The sequence below is a fragment of the Aquarana catesbeiana genome, linkage group LG04 (assembly GCF_042186555.1).
Source record: "Aquarana catesbeiana isolate 2022-GZ linkage group LG04, ASM4218655v1, whole genome shotgun sequence".
Lineage (NCBI taxonomy): Eukaryota > Metazoa > Chordata > Amphibia > Anura > Ranidae > Aquarana > Aquarana catesbeiana.
This window is the reverse complement of record NC_133327.1, coordinates 543,151,490-543,167,428: the sequence shown is the minus strand read 5'-3', so window position 1 is coordinate 543,167,428 and position 15,939 is coordinate 543,151,490. Positions and strand designations below refer to the sequence as shown.

The window sequence follows — 15,939 nt, the reverse complement described above, 5'->3', positions numbered from 1 at the left end:
AGCATTCACCACATCCAGGAAATAAATGCTTGTGGGCTTCAAATGCCCACAATGAAGATGGAAACCGCCTGCAGTGAATAATATAAGTTATTCTTTCCAACAAAATCTGACACAGGCGGACATATTACACACAATATGTGAGTATGTAATGCTGAGAAGAAAAGTTTGTGAATGAACTCAAAAAAAAAAAAAAAAACGATAGATAGGTGGACCCCCGCTTTAATGTCATTAAAAACATTTCATTAAAAAATCCCTCATCTGCATGTCATTTTCAAATCATATATTTGTACAAACACTACCGCTCTACATGTTTTGCTTCGAGTGAGCTTCTTCAGGAGATCCTAGAGTGCTGTATGAAATGATTACTCACTCGAAGCAAAAAATGTAGAGCGGTAGTGTTTGTACAAATATATGATTTGAACTTGACATGCAGATGAGGGATTTTTTTATGAAATGTTTTTAATGACATTAATAAAATATTTTTATAATTAAAAATACTATATTCCTTATTTACTGACACCGTTAAAGTCCCACAGTTGGCTGTTTTTTCATGTATCTATAAGTTTGTGCTTTTGGTCCATATAAAGGTGTATATCTGTAGGCACTCCCAATCCTCGACAGAGATCACTTGAGGGAAGACTCAATTGGCTGGGTGTTTTCCTAGCTATTGCTTGATGTAAGCTGATGATGGGGGAGGCCTGAGAGTGCTCCTCCTCCATAGACCCAAAGGTACAGCTGAGATGTATTGTAATATTTTTGTCAACTTTCATTGTTCTTTAGTTTCTATGTAAGTTTGCATATGTGTTTGTCAGTTGTCAGATTACTTGCTAAGGGACGACCACCAACTAATATCTTTTTTAGGCCTCATGCACACAGGGCTTAAAAAAAAAACACCTTTTTTATAGGCGATTGGCAGGGGTTTTTTCGGCCTGTAAAAGCACCTCTTTGCACACTTATTCATTTACAGGCATATTAGAAGAGGAGCATTTACAGGCTAACAAAAAAAACCCATTACCAGCACATTCAGGCTCGGTTCACACTGCAGCGATGCGGGAACCCTGCGAATCCACTGCGGGTTCCCGCATCGCATGTCTCCTGGTGGCAGTTCACACTGTCCTATGTGAACTGCTGGAAGTGTCAACAGAAAGCTATTGATGCCCCCAAATCAGTTCGCATATCGCAGAGGAAACTGCAAATTTGGACAGGAAACGGATCGCATGGGTGTGAAAACCCATGCGATCTGATTGTGCTATGGACCAAAAAAAGGGTCCTGTGCCAGTTTGGTCTGAATGCGATGCAAATTCAGCCATACTATCAGACCATCATAAGACATCCTGAGCTTTAAGTGGAGATATCTGAATGATGCCTACAGCTATCATTCAGATATCTTTTTTTTCAGCCGGTAATTTCCAGCAATGTAAAAACCATTTTAGCGGCTGTTTGCGGCCTAATTGCTTTTACAGGAGGCGGGAGGGGACGCCCTCGCCCTTCGGTGCTTCTCCGGTCTCTCCCATGCGATCGGGGAACTGAAGAATGAAACCGGCAGCGGATACTATAGAGCTGGCCATAAACCAAATAGTCCCCGGCCAGCTCTATGACCTTCGGAGGCTGGAAGCAATGTCATGACAACACTTCCGGCACCGGTAGATGTAAACACTGCCATTTTTGTGCTGGAAAGCCTGAATTTTTTTTTTTTTTTTTAATCTCAGGTTTTCCAGCATAGAGGGGAAATGTGAGGACTTATAGACCCCAGATCTCTCCATAAGGAGGACCTGTCATGCCCTTTTGCTGTTACAAGGGATGTTTACATTCCTTGTAAGAGGAATAAAAGTGATTGACAAAAAATATAAAGGGAAAGTGTAAAAATAACAATACATTTTTTTTTTTTAAAGCGCCCCTGTCCCCTCGTGCTCACACCTAAAAGCGAACGCGTTTAAATCACACATGTGAGGTATCGCCACGAACTTTAGAGCGAGAGCAATAATCCTAACCCAAGCCCTTCTCTGTAGCCCTAAACTGGTAACCTGTAAACAATTTTAAAGTGTCACCAAAACAAAGAAGCAGCGCTCTATGGGTGAAGCATAAAAACTTGCAGGCCTTTGGCCAAGTAAAAAGTTAATTTATTTGTTGCACTTCTGAGAGATAAACAACTGTCAATCATAAAAACTTGCAGGGGTTGCAGCGGCAATCATAAAAAGCAAGTAATCAATGTAGATGATAATAATGTAAAAGAATAAGCACGGTACCACTGTGACATCCAGGTGAAGAGGGATTAACATCAACCGATCAGCTTCTGCCTTAAACCAGTGGTCAGACTAAACTGGTATCCAGGATGAACCACAATGGCCAAAGGTCTGCAAATTTTTATGCTTCACCCATAGAGCGCTGCTTCTTTGTTTTAGTGTTTTGTTATTCATCTTTTCCAGTGGTTGGCGGCTGCACTGGGCTTTAGCGCATTTTATATTTTCCAGGATCCGTATACCTACACATATGGCTGACAGTTTATAGCGCTCAAGGAACTTTTTTTGTGTTTGCAATTTTAAAGAGTCGCCTATGAAGTATCGTAGTTTGTTGCCATTTCACAAGCATGCGCAATAATAAAGCATGACATGTTGGGTATCTATTTACTCGACGTTACACATTATACAAAAATTGGGATAAATAGTGTGTTTTGTTTTTTTTTTTAATTCATGAAAGTGTTTTTTTGTTTGTTTTGTTTTGTTTGTTTGTTTGCGCAAATATCGTGTGGCATAAAAAATGACCGTCATTTTATTCTCTAGGGTTTCTGCTAAAAAAATATATACATACTGTATAGTGTTTGTGGGTTCTAAGTAATTTTCTAGCAAAAAACACAGATTTTTATATACATGAGAGAAATGTCAGAATTGGCCCGGTTGGCAAGTGGATGTGGTTGTGTTTTCAATAACATTTGTGTAGTATACAAGTCTTCTTTTTTTTTTTTTTTTCCTTCATGGTGCAATCTGTAATAAAAACATTGTTTACAGATTGGAGATTACGGCCCAATGTGGGTCTACCCAACTGCAACATTCGACTGCATTGTGGCTGATCCTAAGAAAGGAACCAAAATGTACGGCCTGAAGAGCTATATTGAATACCAGCTAACAACAACAGTAAGTGAGCAGAACAACTGGTAACATATGTTAAAAACATGTCATATATTTTATTTGGAATGTGGCCTCCCCAGAGTTGTTTTTATTATTAGCAGTATGTGGAGGCTGAAACTCTTTTAAAATAATATAGTGGCTTTTGGAAGCACTGAGCATCATATGCTTTAACATCTGTCTGCTGATGATTGCAAAATTAAGTAGGAATCCAGGCTAAAACTCCCTTTACTACAGTTATACTTTTATCAAAAAGTAAACATATACGGTGTATTATATCATACTGCTAGTATGAGGGTCTGCAGATGTCAGAGTATAATAGTCTGCCAGGGGGGATTTGTCTATCCATGTTGTCAGTGTGGATGAAGGAATATGTTTTTTTTTTTCTTTGTTTGGTCTGTAGACTGAACAAAAAATATTTAAAACATCTTCTGAATGTTGCAAAAACATACATACTTGCCCTTTGGAAAAAAAGGAGTCCACCCACACTCGAACATTGATGTACCAGGGTATCTGATATCCAACCTATGCAGCAGTTAACCGTGTTTACTAAGATAAGTCCAAGAAACATCCTAAAATTTGGAGACCTTGGCGGTTATACTTGGAGCAGGCCTTTGAGCCGGATTGGAGGTTGACGCTGGAGGGAGGAGTCAGGCCCTTCCTGTCTCCTTCCCCCCCAACCCACTTTTCCCCTTCCCTTATCCCCTCCCCCTTTTTTTCTTGTACTTTTTTTCCCCCCTTTTTTTCTTTAATTTATTGATCACCTGTTTCTAAATAATATTTAAAAACTAACTTCAACAGGGTGAAGACTCTCCCATCCTTATAATGTATTGTATACAGGTTATGTGCTGGATCAGGCTTTTTTCTATTTTGCCATTTATTTTGATGGTAATTGTTTTTTGATATAAGAGTAGATGGAGTAATAGTTGATTGCTGTAAGATGTATTATTTACTCTGTAACCTGGTGGAAGTAAAAAATAAATAAAATTTAAGTTAAAAAAAAAAAAAAAATCACTTTCTAATAGACTTCCATGCATCCCCCCCAACTGACTTCCCGTACTTTGGAGCTAAACCACACCCTAGAAGCCAAGCCACACCCACCCACTCTTTCTTCGCTCAATAGGAGCAGGTGTCAGGAACTGTCACCGAAAAGTGGGGTAGTGATTGAACGAGGTTTAGCTACAGGAGTGGAGCTCAATCCCAAAGAAAATCAAACAGATCAAGCAAAGTAAAAACAGCATTGGAGGGACACATTAAAAAGAGGAGCTCTAGTTATCAAAGGTATTAGCAGAAGGCTTATGGTCTTTCCTCTTAGACAAAGCTTCTATTTTTGAAACATTGATAGATTGAATTTAAAGCGGAGTTCCACCAAAAAATGGAATTTCTGCTGATCGGATTCCTCCCCCCCCCCCCGCCCGGTGTCACATTTGGCCTCTTTCCGGTGGGGGGGGGGACAGATACCTGTCCAGTCTAGGTATTTGCTCCCACTTCCAGGCATAGATCACCGCAGGCTCCGCGGTGATCTACACCATGTCCGGCCCCTCCTCCGCCCCCCGCCCTGCTGTCTTCTGGGAGACGCACGGGTCCCAGAAGACAGCAGGGACCAGTGAGGACGCGCATACGCAGAAGGGAACCAGGCTATGAAGCCGCAAGGCTTCACTTCCTGATTCCCTTACAGAAGATGGCGGCGCCACCACCCGAGAGCCGAGGGACAGATCGGCTTCGGGTGAGGACATCGCGGGCGCCCTGGACAGGTAAGTGTCCATATTTTAAAAGTCAGTAGCTGCAGTATTTGTAGCTGCTGACTTTTAAAAAAAAAATTTTCGGCGGATCTCCGCTTTAAGGTGGTTGAAAACCTCGGACATGAAAAATGCACAAAGCATATCCCTCTATAGTTTGTACTAGTCTGTTAGGTGCACTAAGTGTCATTTCTCTCTGCTGCTTCTTACCTCTGCTATCAGCATGAATCAAGTTTTTAAGACAAGTTTTACTGACACTATGAGAAAAAAAGGTGTTAGGGGAGGGATCTCCAGCACACAGCCTCTGATTGACAGCCTCAGCTCTGCTTCTGTGTGTTGCGTTAAGAGGGGGCCTCCAATCAGCTCTCAGACTTCTCCTCACTGAACTCTGCAGAGTTTAACTTCAGCTCTCCGCCCGTTTTTTTTTTTAAACGCTCAGACCAGCTTTATAAGTTCTGGACTTTAAATGGGAGTAGAGAAGAGAAGACTAGAGATAAAAAGATAGAACTTATGTAGGAGGATTTGTTTAACCTCTGTGCATCACCTGAGGCCAGTCACTTCACTCGGTATATGTAAGGGTTTACAACCACTTTGTCTTTCCTAGACAGATTGTACAGTATCTATCTGTAATTCATGCTTATGTAAAGTTTTGAATGCAGCAAATATTAAAAAAGAGAAATATATATTGGCTTCTGAGTGTCTATGATAAGCATCATCAAAGGTTGCTGAGAGACATCTTTTGTGCACTAACCACTTCTTGAAGACCACTGCTCTCCTATCTCCTTCATTTTGACACCACTTTGGTAATTACAATGTCTAACAATGGCTGTTTTTTCCTTTTATTTCCAGAACACAAACCGTTCAGTTAACCACAGATATAAGCACTTTGATTGGCTATACGAGCGTCTTCTAGTGAAGTTTGGACTAGCCATTCCCATTCCTTCTCTTCCAGATAAACAAGTCACAGGTAACTTCTAAGAGTATATCAGTTTTATGTTAGCATGATGTCCAAAGCTGAATTCCAGGAAAAGTAATTAAGATAGATAATTATGTTTATGCTCATGTTTAGTTGCGATCAGCTCACAATGCCATGTTTGACATTTCATACAATGTGTACAGCATTCAGATAGTGTAGACTCCATTGGGCCTCAGACCACAGAAACTTGGGTTGAAAGGCCATCTTCCTCTGGTGCCATATATCACAAAAAGTGGCAAAACCTGGACATTAGAGATATTGACCTCACTGTCTGAAATAGTATGCTCCAGGGAAACAGCTGATTGTTGGACTAGCTTCTGTTGAACAGAGAGGAGTACACATGTACCGAAAATCGTCCAGTTCCTGCTGAACATGATGACTTTCGGTACATGTGTGGCTTTAGTATTGCATCTTCTTTAGTAATATGTGCTCATTTCCCTGTGTTTTGGCTTTTTAAAAATGTTGCAAGTACGAAAAAAATTACCCAATGATCTGCCAAATCAACCTCTCTTTCCTGCTGGGCTACATAATACCTCCCTCTCTCCTCATCTCTATACCCTAAGGAGGAGATGTTCTGTTGTCCAGAAAGTGATAACTCAGACAGGGCTGACAATACAGCTTGGGGGTTTAGTGGAGCAGAGGCAACATTGTCAACTCAATGGATTTCCAACCTGTCCTGTTCCGGCTATAGTCAGCCGGCTGTAGGGGGCAGTGTGATGCATGTTTCAGCACATCACACAGCTACCTCTTTTTATGTATGAACTTTATTTACAGTGTACAAAAGTGACGCTGCATTCATGTTGCTGTACTGCAGCGAGCAGAGCTGCGGTGCTGTACCCAGAACGCTGTGAGAAAATGCAGCATGTTTGCATTTTATCACAGCTCACTGCACTGCACCTCTGGGTTGCGTTGCATTGTGAATAGGATGCATAGAAAACAGTGTGTCCGATTGGTGACCTGCATTCATCCAGTGCGGAAAAATGACAGTCACTGCTCTGTTTGAATTGACCCTTAGCTTTTAGTGCATACAAACCCTGTGAGGGTCAGAGTTTAACTCCACAGATAGTCTGTTGCAGCTTTGAGTTTATTCTACAGTCCAGCTCACAGCAGTAGTCTGGGAGTTTCTGCTCCATCTAGAGAGCAGAGTCTTGCGTAACATTAACCTAATATGACAGTACAGTGTGTGTTTTCTACATTGTGTCTGGCACAGGGAAATAGTTTTCCAGATGACTCACAGGCTAAACAGGAAAAAAGGCCTGCAGTCACGTGAAGGCAGATAACAATACTGGGGACTGTTATTACTGAGGCTAATATATTGAATTATTTTTGAATTACAGGAATTTGTAGAATATTTTCTTGAATGCACTTAACCAGCCAGCTATCTATTTGAATAAAAAATAAACAATTGTGTTTGAGCTTTACATTTTGCTTTCCGTCGAGTTCATGGTTTTCATTCTGATTCACTTTCTAAACAGAGTGTTTAGCAAACCATAGAGTAGTCATTATATTTTTCCGTTCAACCAGTGGGTTGAAATAAAAAAAAACAGAAAACGAGCCGATTCCCCCATCCACCACATTTATGGTGGATGGGGGAATCCTTCCCGTTGAGTCATTGCTGACAACAAGGAGACTTACCCGCCATCAGAATACATTGAGTTATACCCGGCAGTGCTGATCGAGCAGAAAAACACCAGCAGGCTGGTTGTACAGAAGTCGATCAGTAATTAGATTTCCCTTCATTTCTTGTCCCAGAGATGTAGCAGGAAGTGTTAAAACATCTAAATAATATAAGGAATTCCCCTTTCAGAGGTCAATGGAAGAAGAGACCCACCCAATGGAAAATTTAACTTCAACCATTGTTGTGGTCACAACTATGCTGTAACTTTTTCTCTAAGCTATCCAAAGCTAAAAAAACAAACATTTTGGCTATACTTTATATCAGGGATATGCAATTAGCGGACCTCCAGCTGTTGCAGAACTACAAGTCCCCTGAAGCATAGCAAGACTCTGACAGCTACAAGCATGACACCCAGAGGCAGAGGCATGAAGGGACTTGTAGTTTTGCAACAGCTGGAGGTCCGCTAATTGCATATCCCTACTTTATATTATTGTATTATTTTTCTTTGTTTATCTCCAAATGGGATATCTCTTTTGTTTTCTCCGAAGGGGAACTTAACCACTTGAAGACCAGGCCTCTTCTGTCACTTTTTGTGTACATATAACAATCAGTATTTTTTGCTAGAAAATGTGTTAGAACACCCAAACATTACATCTTTTTTTAAGTAGAGGCCCTAGAGAATAAATTGATCGGTTTTGCAATTTTTTTTATGACATACGATATTTGCGCAGCGGCTTTTCAAATTCAGTCTTTGGGGAAAAAATACACTTTTTTGAATTTTAATGCAAAAAAACACAATACATAACACAATTTTTCTGTAAAATATAAAATATGATGTTATGACGAGTAAATACATAACAAACATCACGCTTTAAAATTGTACACGCTTATGCAATGTAAATTTTACTATCCATAGGCGATGCTTTAAAAGCCCTTACAGGTTGCCACTTTACATTTACACAGGAGGTCTTTTGCTAGAATTACTGCCCAAGATCTGTCATTTGCGGTGATACCTCACATGTGTTTGCTGATCACTTTTTGCTGTCCTGCGGGACTGTGCATGCTTTTGATTTTTGAAAATGGCACCGTTGACATCTGGGTAAACTGAAAGTGATGTCAGGTCATCGCTTCTGGGTTACCATACCCCAGAGCTGAAACAAAGCCAATCTGCTCTTTGTTCAGCTCTGGTCAATCGGGACTCCTGGTGAGATGGGAGATTTCGGTAAAGCCATGGAAGGCAATGGGTGGGGGGGACATCCCCTCCCGCTGCTTGTAAAAGCAATCCAGAGGCTGGTTATCTGCTAGGATTGCTTTTACAAGACAGCCAACCGTCATCTCTATAAAACGCTATTGATTTGATGCCCACAGCTGCAGGTATCATCCTGGTAGAACCACTTGAAGTCCAGTGACATACCAGGTACGTGACTGGTCGGCAAGTGGTTAAAAAATAACCCCCTTCCTTACATGCCTATGACACTTTCTGTAAATTATAGTACTTTACGTAAACGTTCAACTCGGACTTTTCCACATTGTACGTATATTGTTTCAAACTGGAATTCAAATGTATTTATTTGAGTTCAAGGTCTTAGATCCACACAAGATGGTTCATTATTCTGAAGTTGAAAAACATAAAAACATCTCCAAATTAATTGAAGATTGAAAATATAAAGGCTTGATTGCGTAATTTCTTTTTTCCCTCTTGATGTGAAATCCTTTAATGCTCTTTGTTTTAACATACTGCCTTCTGAAGTCACATAATTGTTTAATTGGAAATCACATGTGTTCAATTAAAGTGTCACAAAATAAATGCTGGAAAGGTTTAGATTTTGTTAGAGAACATATCGAAACAAATATGGATATGACAAAGCTATTGAAAGAAGTTGGGATGAAGTAGTGATCAGGATGGTCCACTATTAAAAATGGAAAGAATGGCATAATTGGGACTTTACCTACAGAAGGCCATCATTGACTGAAGAGGCCAGTGGTAAATTTGAGGAAGCTGCAGAGATCCACAGCTAAGGCAGGAGAAAGCAACCGGGGATAGCTATAGCACAGATGTTCTACAACCCTGAACATTATAGAAGAGCGCAAAGAAAAGAAATACCATATAAACATCCATTCCATCTTTTTTGTGTATTCTTTATTTTTGAATAAAATCATACTGTCATTACAAATTTCGGTGACATTATAAATGTGTAGCTATACTAACAGCTCCCTCTGGCAGGTGTTTACTTTTTTTTTTCTTCTCTCTCTCTTTTTCTATTTGAATTATACAGTAATTGTATATCACTTGACTAGGATCTGCAAGACACATTTTATGCAGTGTTCGTGAGCAGTTGAAATTCACTTCAGTAAGATCAAATTAACATTTACATAGGTCATATTAGCAATGTTTAAAAATACATACACCGTTGTAGTTAATCTGATTTGGTTAGTGGAGGCCACTGTGTGAATATTTTTTTAATAAAGAAAGACTGGGAAGATAAAGAGAAATCAAACAGTAAAGAAGAAAAAGAAGAGGAAAGGTCCATAGACTTAAGGCACTAGCTTAAAAAAAATAATTGGGGCAGAGCAAAGGTTTGGGGTATAATCAAGGAATCCACTCTCCTATTCCCTAACTCTAGGTAAGGGGTCCATCACTTTGGTGGTAGAGTTACCCTGCAACAGTGCTGCATATTCAGGAGTGAATGAAAACTCGTTCCAATAGCACCAGATTTTCCTAAATTGGCCATGGGTATCTCTTTCTGAGGCAAGTAGGCTTTTCATGCACTTGATCTCACCCAGATGGCTATGGGAGATGCCTAATATTTTTTCAACTATCTAGGGATGCAACTCTTTGCAGCATTGATCAGGTGATAGAGAACTAATGTTCATTTAGGAATAGTGTTGTGGTGTAAAAAGAAAAAGGCTGGGTCCTGTGGGATAGAGAAATCATTAAATCTCTGAGATGAAGTGGACAGTAGTCCAGAAAAATTATGGGGCAGGACAAGAAGATGTATAACAGACTGCTGGAGTCTGAAGTGCACCTCCAGGAAATGTTTGGGATGGACAAGAACAAGATGTGCAGAGTATGAGGTGTCTCGTACCATCAAGTCAAGATTTGAAAACTCGATTCCTGATACTTGGTGCATATAGATATTATGGGAACATAATATAGCAACCTATACTAGAGCTGCACAATTTATCGTTAAAAAATCGTGATCTCGATTCAACCCCCCTGACGATCTCTATTGCAGAGTTTGCCGATTCTTTCATATAACAAGTGGAGAGACTTATGTGCTCACACAGCTGTCAAAAGAAAACATCAGGCAGTCTGCCAAGTTTTTAAACATGAAACATTGTAACTAACTCTTCCTTCTTAGATCAAAGGGATAAACTTCTGTGTGAAAAAAAGGCAGTCTTCCAAGTTTTTAAACAACCTGTAAATGCAGGAAGTTTAACCACTTAAAGTCTAAATCTTTTTCTGACACTTGTTTCTTAAGTTAAAATCAATATTTTTTGCTAGAAAATTACTTGGAACCCCCAAACATTATATATATTTTAGCAGAGACCCTAGGGAATAAAATGTCAATTGCTGCAATATTTTATGTCACGCCATTTGTTGGGAAAAAATAAACTTTGATGAATAAAAAAAAAAAAACGAAACAGTAAAGTTAGCCCAATTTTTTTGTTTTAATGTGAAAAATGATGTTACGCTGCGAGAATCGTGATCTATCTTCTAAGCAAAAAGATCGTGATTCTCATTTTAGCCAGAATCATGCAGCTCTAACCTATACCTTTGTTCTAGCGTTGATCAACGATTAAGGTCCGTTTAATGTTCTCTGGTCTTACTGAACCAAGTTGAACTCTTTGGCTTTAGTGTGAAAGCTATGTTTGACCCATCATAGAAACACAGAAGAGTGATGGCAGAGAGAGACCAAGTGGTCCATAAAGAATCAGGTGTTGCAAACCCATCTAGTATGTGGAAGGATGAGGATCAAATGCTCATGCCAGGACACACGCTGTACAATACCGTTCAATATCAGAAGAGAAATAGAAGTCCAGTTATAACTAGGGCCCATAGAAGGGGCTGAAACGTAGCAATCTTGTTGTAGGAATTGATTCTTTTATGTCTCGATGGATTATTATTAAAGGTATGCGATTTTACTTCAAGATACTTCAGTGTCGGACTTCTATTTCTCTTCTAAGTGGTCCATAAAGTCTGCCCCTCTTTTTTTTTTTTTTCACTTTTTTTTGTGGATAGATCTATTATTGCCCTAAGTATGTACAATTCACATACTGTTTACTAACTCAATACTTCTGCCTTTTGTTCCAAGCATCATTACTCACTAGAGCAGCCCTTCTCAATCTTTTTATCCCAGGAAACCCCTAAAAATATTATGCAAGCCCTGGGGAATCTTTACTACATTCAGTTCATCAGGGGTCAATTTGGAGAATGCCCTTTACATTGGTGGTCAGGACCAAGAATGCAACCTTTACAGTGGTGATCAGAATGCCATTTTTAAAGACAGCTAGAGCTCTGGTGTCAAACATTGGCATTGGCCCTGGAACAATTCAGGCCCTATACAATAGATCAGTCAGCTACAGCTCATGGAACGTCTACCAACCTTTAAAGTAGCCCTAGGGTTCCATGCACCCCTGGTTTGGTATGGCTGCACTAGAGTGAGTATGATGTGTAAACGAAATGGTAAGAACCCAAAAGAAATCCACTGAATTTTTAGGTTGTAACATTACAAAACATGTAAAAAGTTCAAGGGGTTGAATACTTATAGGGAGAATAAATGAACATATGACCACAACAAAGGATTCACTTACTGAAAGAAGTTCAACTTTAAAAGAAAAAGAAAAAAAAATTGAACTCCTGCCAAATTTTTGCATTTTGTTTTTGACAAAACATAGAAGGGATTAGAACCCCTGTTTGGGCTGTCCCCTATTAGGACAGAAAATGATGGGAAATCTGTCAAATGAGGATGCAGACACATTTTTAGAATAGTTGGGGAGAGTTAAAGCTTCTGACAGTGTTTTTTCTGTTTTTGCCTTCCTGTGATAGTGACGGCAAAATTCCTGTTATTACCTGTACAGGTGTCACAGGGACAGAACGTGTGAGAAAATCCTCAGAGGGTTCACAGACCAAACTAAAAACCTTGTGACAAATTCATTCAGCACCACTCTTTAGTTTCTTTTGTCAGGTATATTAAAACAGCATTAAAAGCCTGACTGAAATGTCAGTATAACGTTTTCCCCCATTATTCAAAGCTAATAAAAAGATAATTATTTATTCAAGGTACTGAATGGAATTTTTAGTTTGATCAAAATTAGACCTGAATTAAAATATTAGCTTTCCCGCCAGAAAGTGCAGCAATTTAACAGAGCAGTTTATAGCATTCCATTTCAGGATTTGTAGCTATTAACATTTTGTAGATAATGATTAACAGTGCCCATAAAACTGTCTTAGGCCTCATGCACACTAAGCTCTTCTGAATGCTTTTCTCCTGACAGGAGAAAAGCAGTGTTAAAAAAGCTGTGTTTTTCAAATGTATTAAGATGCGTTCAGGCTCATCAGTATTCATTTATTCTGGCCATTGAAATGAATAAACGCTCAAGCACTGAAGGTGCCTAGCATTTAGGCATGTGTAGACGCGTTTAGGTGCATCAGTCTTAAATGCCTCTCTCCTGAATGCAATTTTGGTGCGTTCAGATTTCTGCCTCTAACCACCCCTGCCTCTAAACTCCTCTAATAGCCTCCGTGTGCATGTATACATAGGCTAAGGGGGCAGAAAAAAAAGTCAAACGCATGTCAAATTGGAAGCTCCACTCGTTTTTCTGTTTATTAAAAGTCAACAGCTACAAAAAGCTTAACTGCTGATTCTTATTAAACACACACTCACCTGTCCCATGATCCAGCGATGTGGCTGCCCGAAGTGTGGGCCCCCGTGCTGTGACAGCTTGCGGCTTCAGGACATGGAATTTGGAATTCGGAATTTGTAATACGGAATTTGGAATTCAGAAAATGGAATTTGGAATTCAGAACACGGAATATGGAATTCGGAGCACGGAATTTGGAAAACAGAATTTGGAATTCGGAAACGGAATTTGGAATTCGGAAACGGAATTTGGAATTCGGAAACGGAATTTGGAATTCGGAAACGAAATTTGGAATTCAGAGCACGGAATTAGAAATAAGGAATTTGGAACACGGAATTTGGAATTCAAGACATGGAATTAGGAATTTAAAATGCGGAATTTGGAAATCGGAACACAGAATTTGGAAATCGGAACACAGAATTTGGAATTCGGAACACAGAATTTGGAATTCGGAACACAGAATTTGGAATTTGGAGCACGGAATTTGGAGCACGGAATTTGGAATGTGGAACTTGGAATTCAGAACATGGAATTTGGAAATCGAAACATGGAATTTGGAAATCGGAACACGGAATTTGGAAATCGGAACACGGAATTTGGAAATCGGAACACGGAATTTGGAAATCGGAACACGGAATTTGGAAATCGGAACACGGAATTTGGAAATCGGAACACGAAATTCAGAATACAGAATTTGGAATTCAGAATACGGAATTTGGAATTCAGAATACGGAATTTGGAATTCAGAATACGGAATTTGGAATTCAGAATACGGAATTTGGAATTCAGAATACGGAATTTGGAATTCAGAATACGGAATTTGGAATTCAGAATACGGAATTTGGAATTCAGAATATGGAATTAGGAATTTGAAATACGCAATTTGGATTTTGGAATTCGGAATACAGAATTTGTAATTCGGAGCACGGAATTAGGAATTTGGAAATTGGAACACAGAATTTTTGGAATACGGAATTTGGAAATCAGAACACGCAATTTGGAATTCAGAACACGCAATTTGGAATTCAGAACACGGAATTTGGAACATGGAATTTGGAATTTGGAACATGGAATTTGGAACATGGAATTTGGAATTCGGAACACGGAATTAGGTATTTGAAATACGGAATTTGGAACACTGAATTTGGAATTCGGAGCACAGGACACTCTATTTATAATTCTAAACACGGAATTCGGAACACGGAATTTGGAATTCGGAACACGGAATTTGGAATTCGGAACACGGAATTTGGAATTCGGAACACGGAATTTGGAATTCGGAAAACATGGAATTTGGAATTCGGAAAACACAGAATTTGGAACACGGAATTTGGAACACGGAATTTGGAATTGGACTTTGGAACATGGAATTTGGAACACGGAATTCGGAAAACGGAATTTAGAATACGGAGTTCGGAACACGGAATTTGGAAATTATAACAGGATTCGAAGCACGGAAAATTCCGTGTTTTCCGAATTCCAAATTCCATGTTTTCCGAATTCCAAATTCCGTGTTTTCCAAATTCCGTGTTCCGAATTCCAAATTCCGTGTTCCGAATTCCAAATTCCGTGTTCCGAATTCCAAATTCCGTGTTCCGAATTCCGTGTTTAGAATTATAAATAATTCGGAACACGGAATTTGGAATTTGGAACACAGAATTTTGAACACGGAATTTGGAATTCGGGACACGGAATTTGGAATTTGCAACGCGGAATTTGGAATACGCAATTTGGAACTCGGAATACGCAATTTGGAACACGGAATTTGGAACTCTCAGAACAAGGAATTTGGAGTTCAGAGCACGGAATTTGGAATTCGGAACACAGAATTTGGAATTCGGGGTACGGAACACAGAATTTGGAATTAGGAGCACGGAATTTGGAACACGGCATTTGGAATTCGGAACACGGCATTTGGAATTCGGAACACGGCATTTGGAATTCGGAACACGGCATTTGGAATTCGGAACACGGCATTTGGAATTCGGAACACGGCATTTGGAATTTGGAACACGGCATTTGGAATTCGGGACACAGAATTTGGAATACGGAATTTGGAATTCGGGACACGGAATTTGGAATTCGGGACACAGAATTTGCAACGCGGAATTTGGAATACGCAATTTGGAACTCGGAAAAAGCAATTTGGAACTCGGAAAAAGCAATTTGGAACTCGGAAAAAGCAATTTGGAACTCGGAAAAAGCAATTTGGAACTCAGAACAAGGAATTTGGAGTTCAGAGCACGGAATTCAGAATTCGGAACACAGAATTTGTAATTCGGGGTATGGAACACGGAATTTGGAATTAGGAGCAAGGAATTTCGTATTTGAAACACGGAATATGGAATTTGGATCACAGAATACGGAATTTGGAATACGGAATTAGGAATTCGGTATACAGAGTTTGGAGTTTGGAACACGGAATATGGAGCACGGAATTTGGAATTCGGAAAACGGAATTTGGAATTCGGAGCACGGAATTTGGAACACGGAATTTGGAACTGGGAACACGGAATTTGGAACTGGGAACACGGAATTTGGAACTGGGAACACGGAATTTGGAACTGGGAACACGGAATTTGGAACTGGGAACACGGAATTTGGAACTGGGAACACGGA

General features: G+C 39.6%; 1 protein-coding gene across 1 annotated transcript in view; it reads left to right on the top strand.

The window, feature by feature from the left end:
* The window catches only part of SNX9 (sorting nexin 9), a 232,665-nt gene that overhangs the window by 127,621 nt on the left and 89,105 nt on the right, over nucleotides 1–15,939 (top strand). The window contains exons 8-9 of the mRNA XM_073627898.1: nucleotides 3,006–3,131; nucleotides 5,711–5,828. Coding sequence (XP_073483999.1) covers nucleotides 3,006–3,131; nucleotides 5,711–5,828 — 244 coding nt within the window. The remainder of the gene's footprint in view (nucleotides 1–3,005; nucleotides 3,132–5,710; nucleotides 5,829–15,939) is intronic.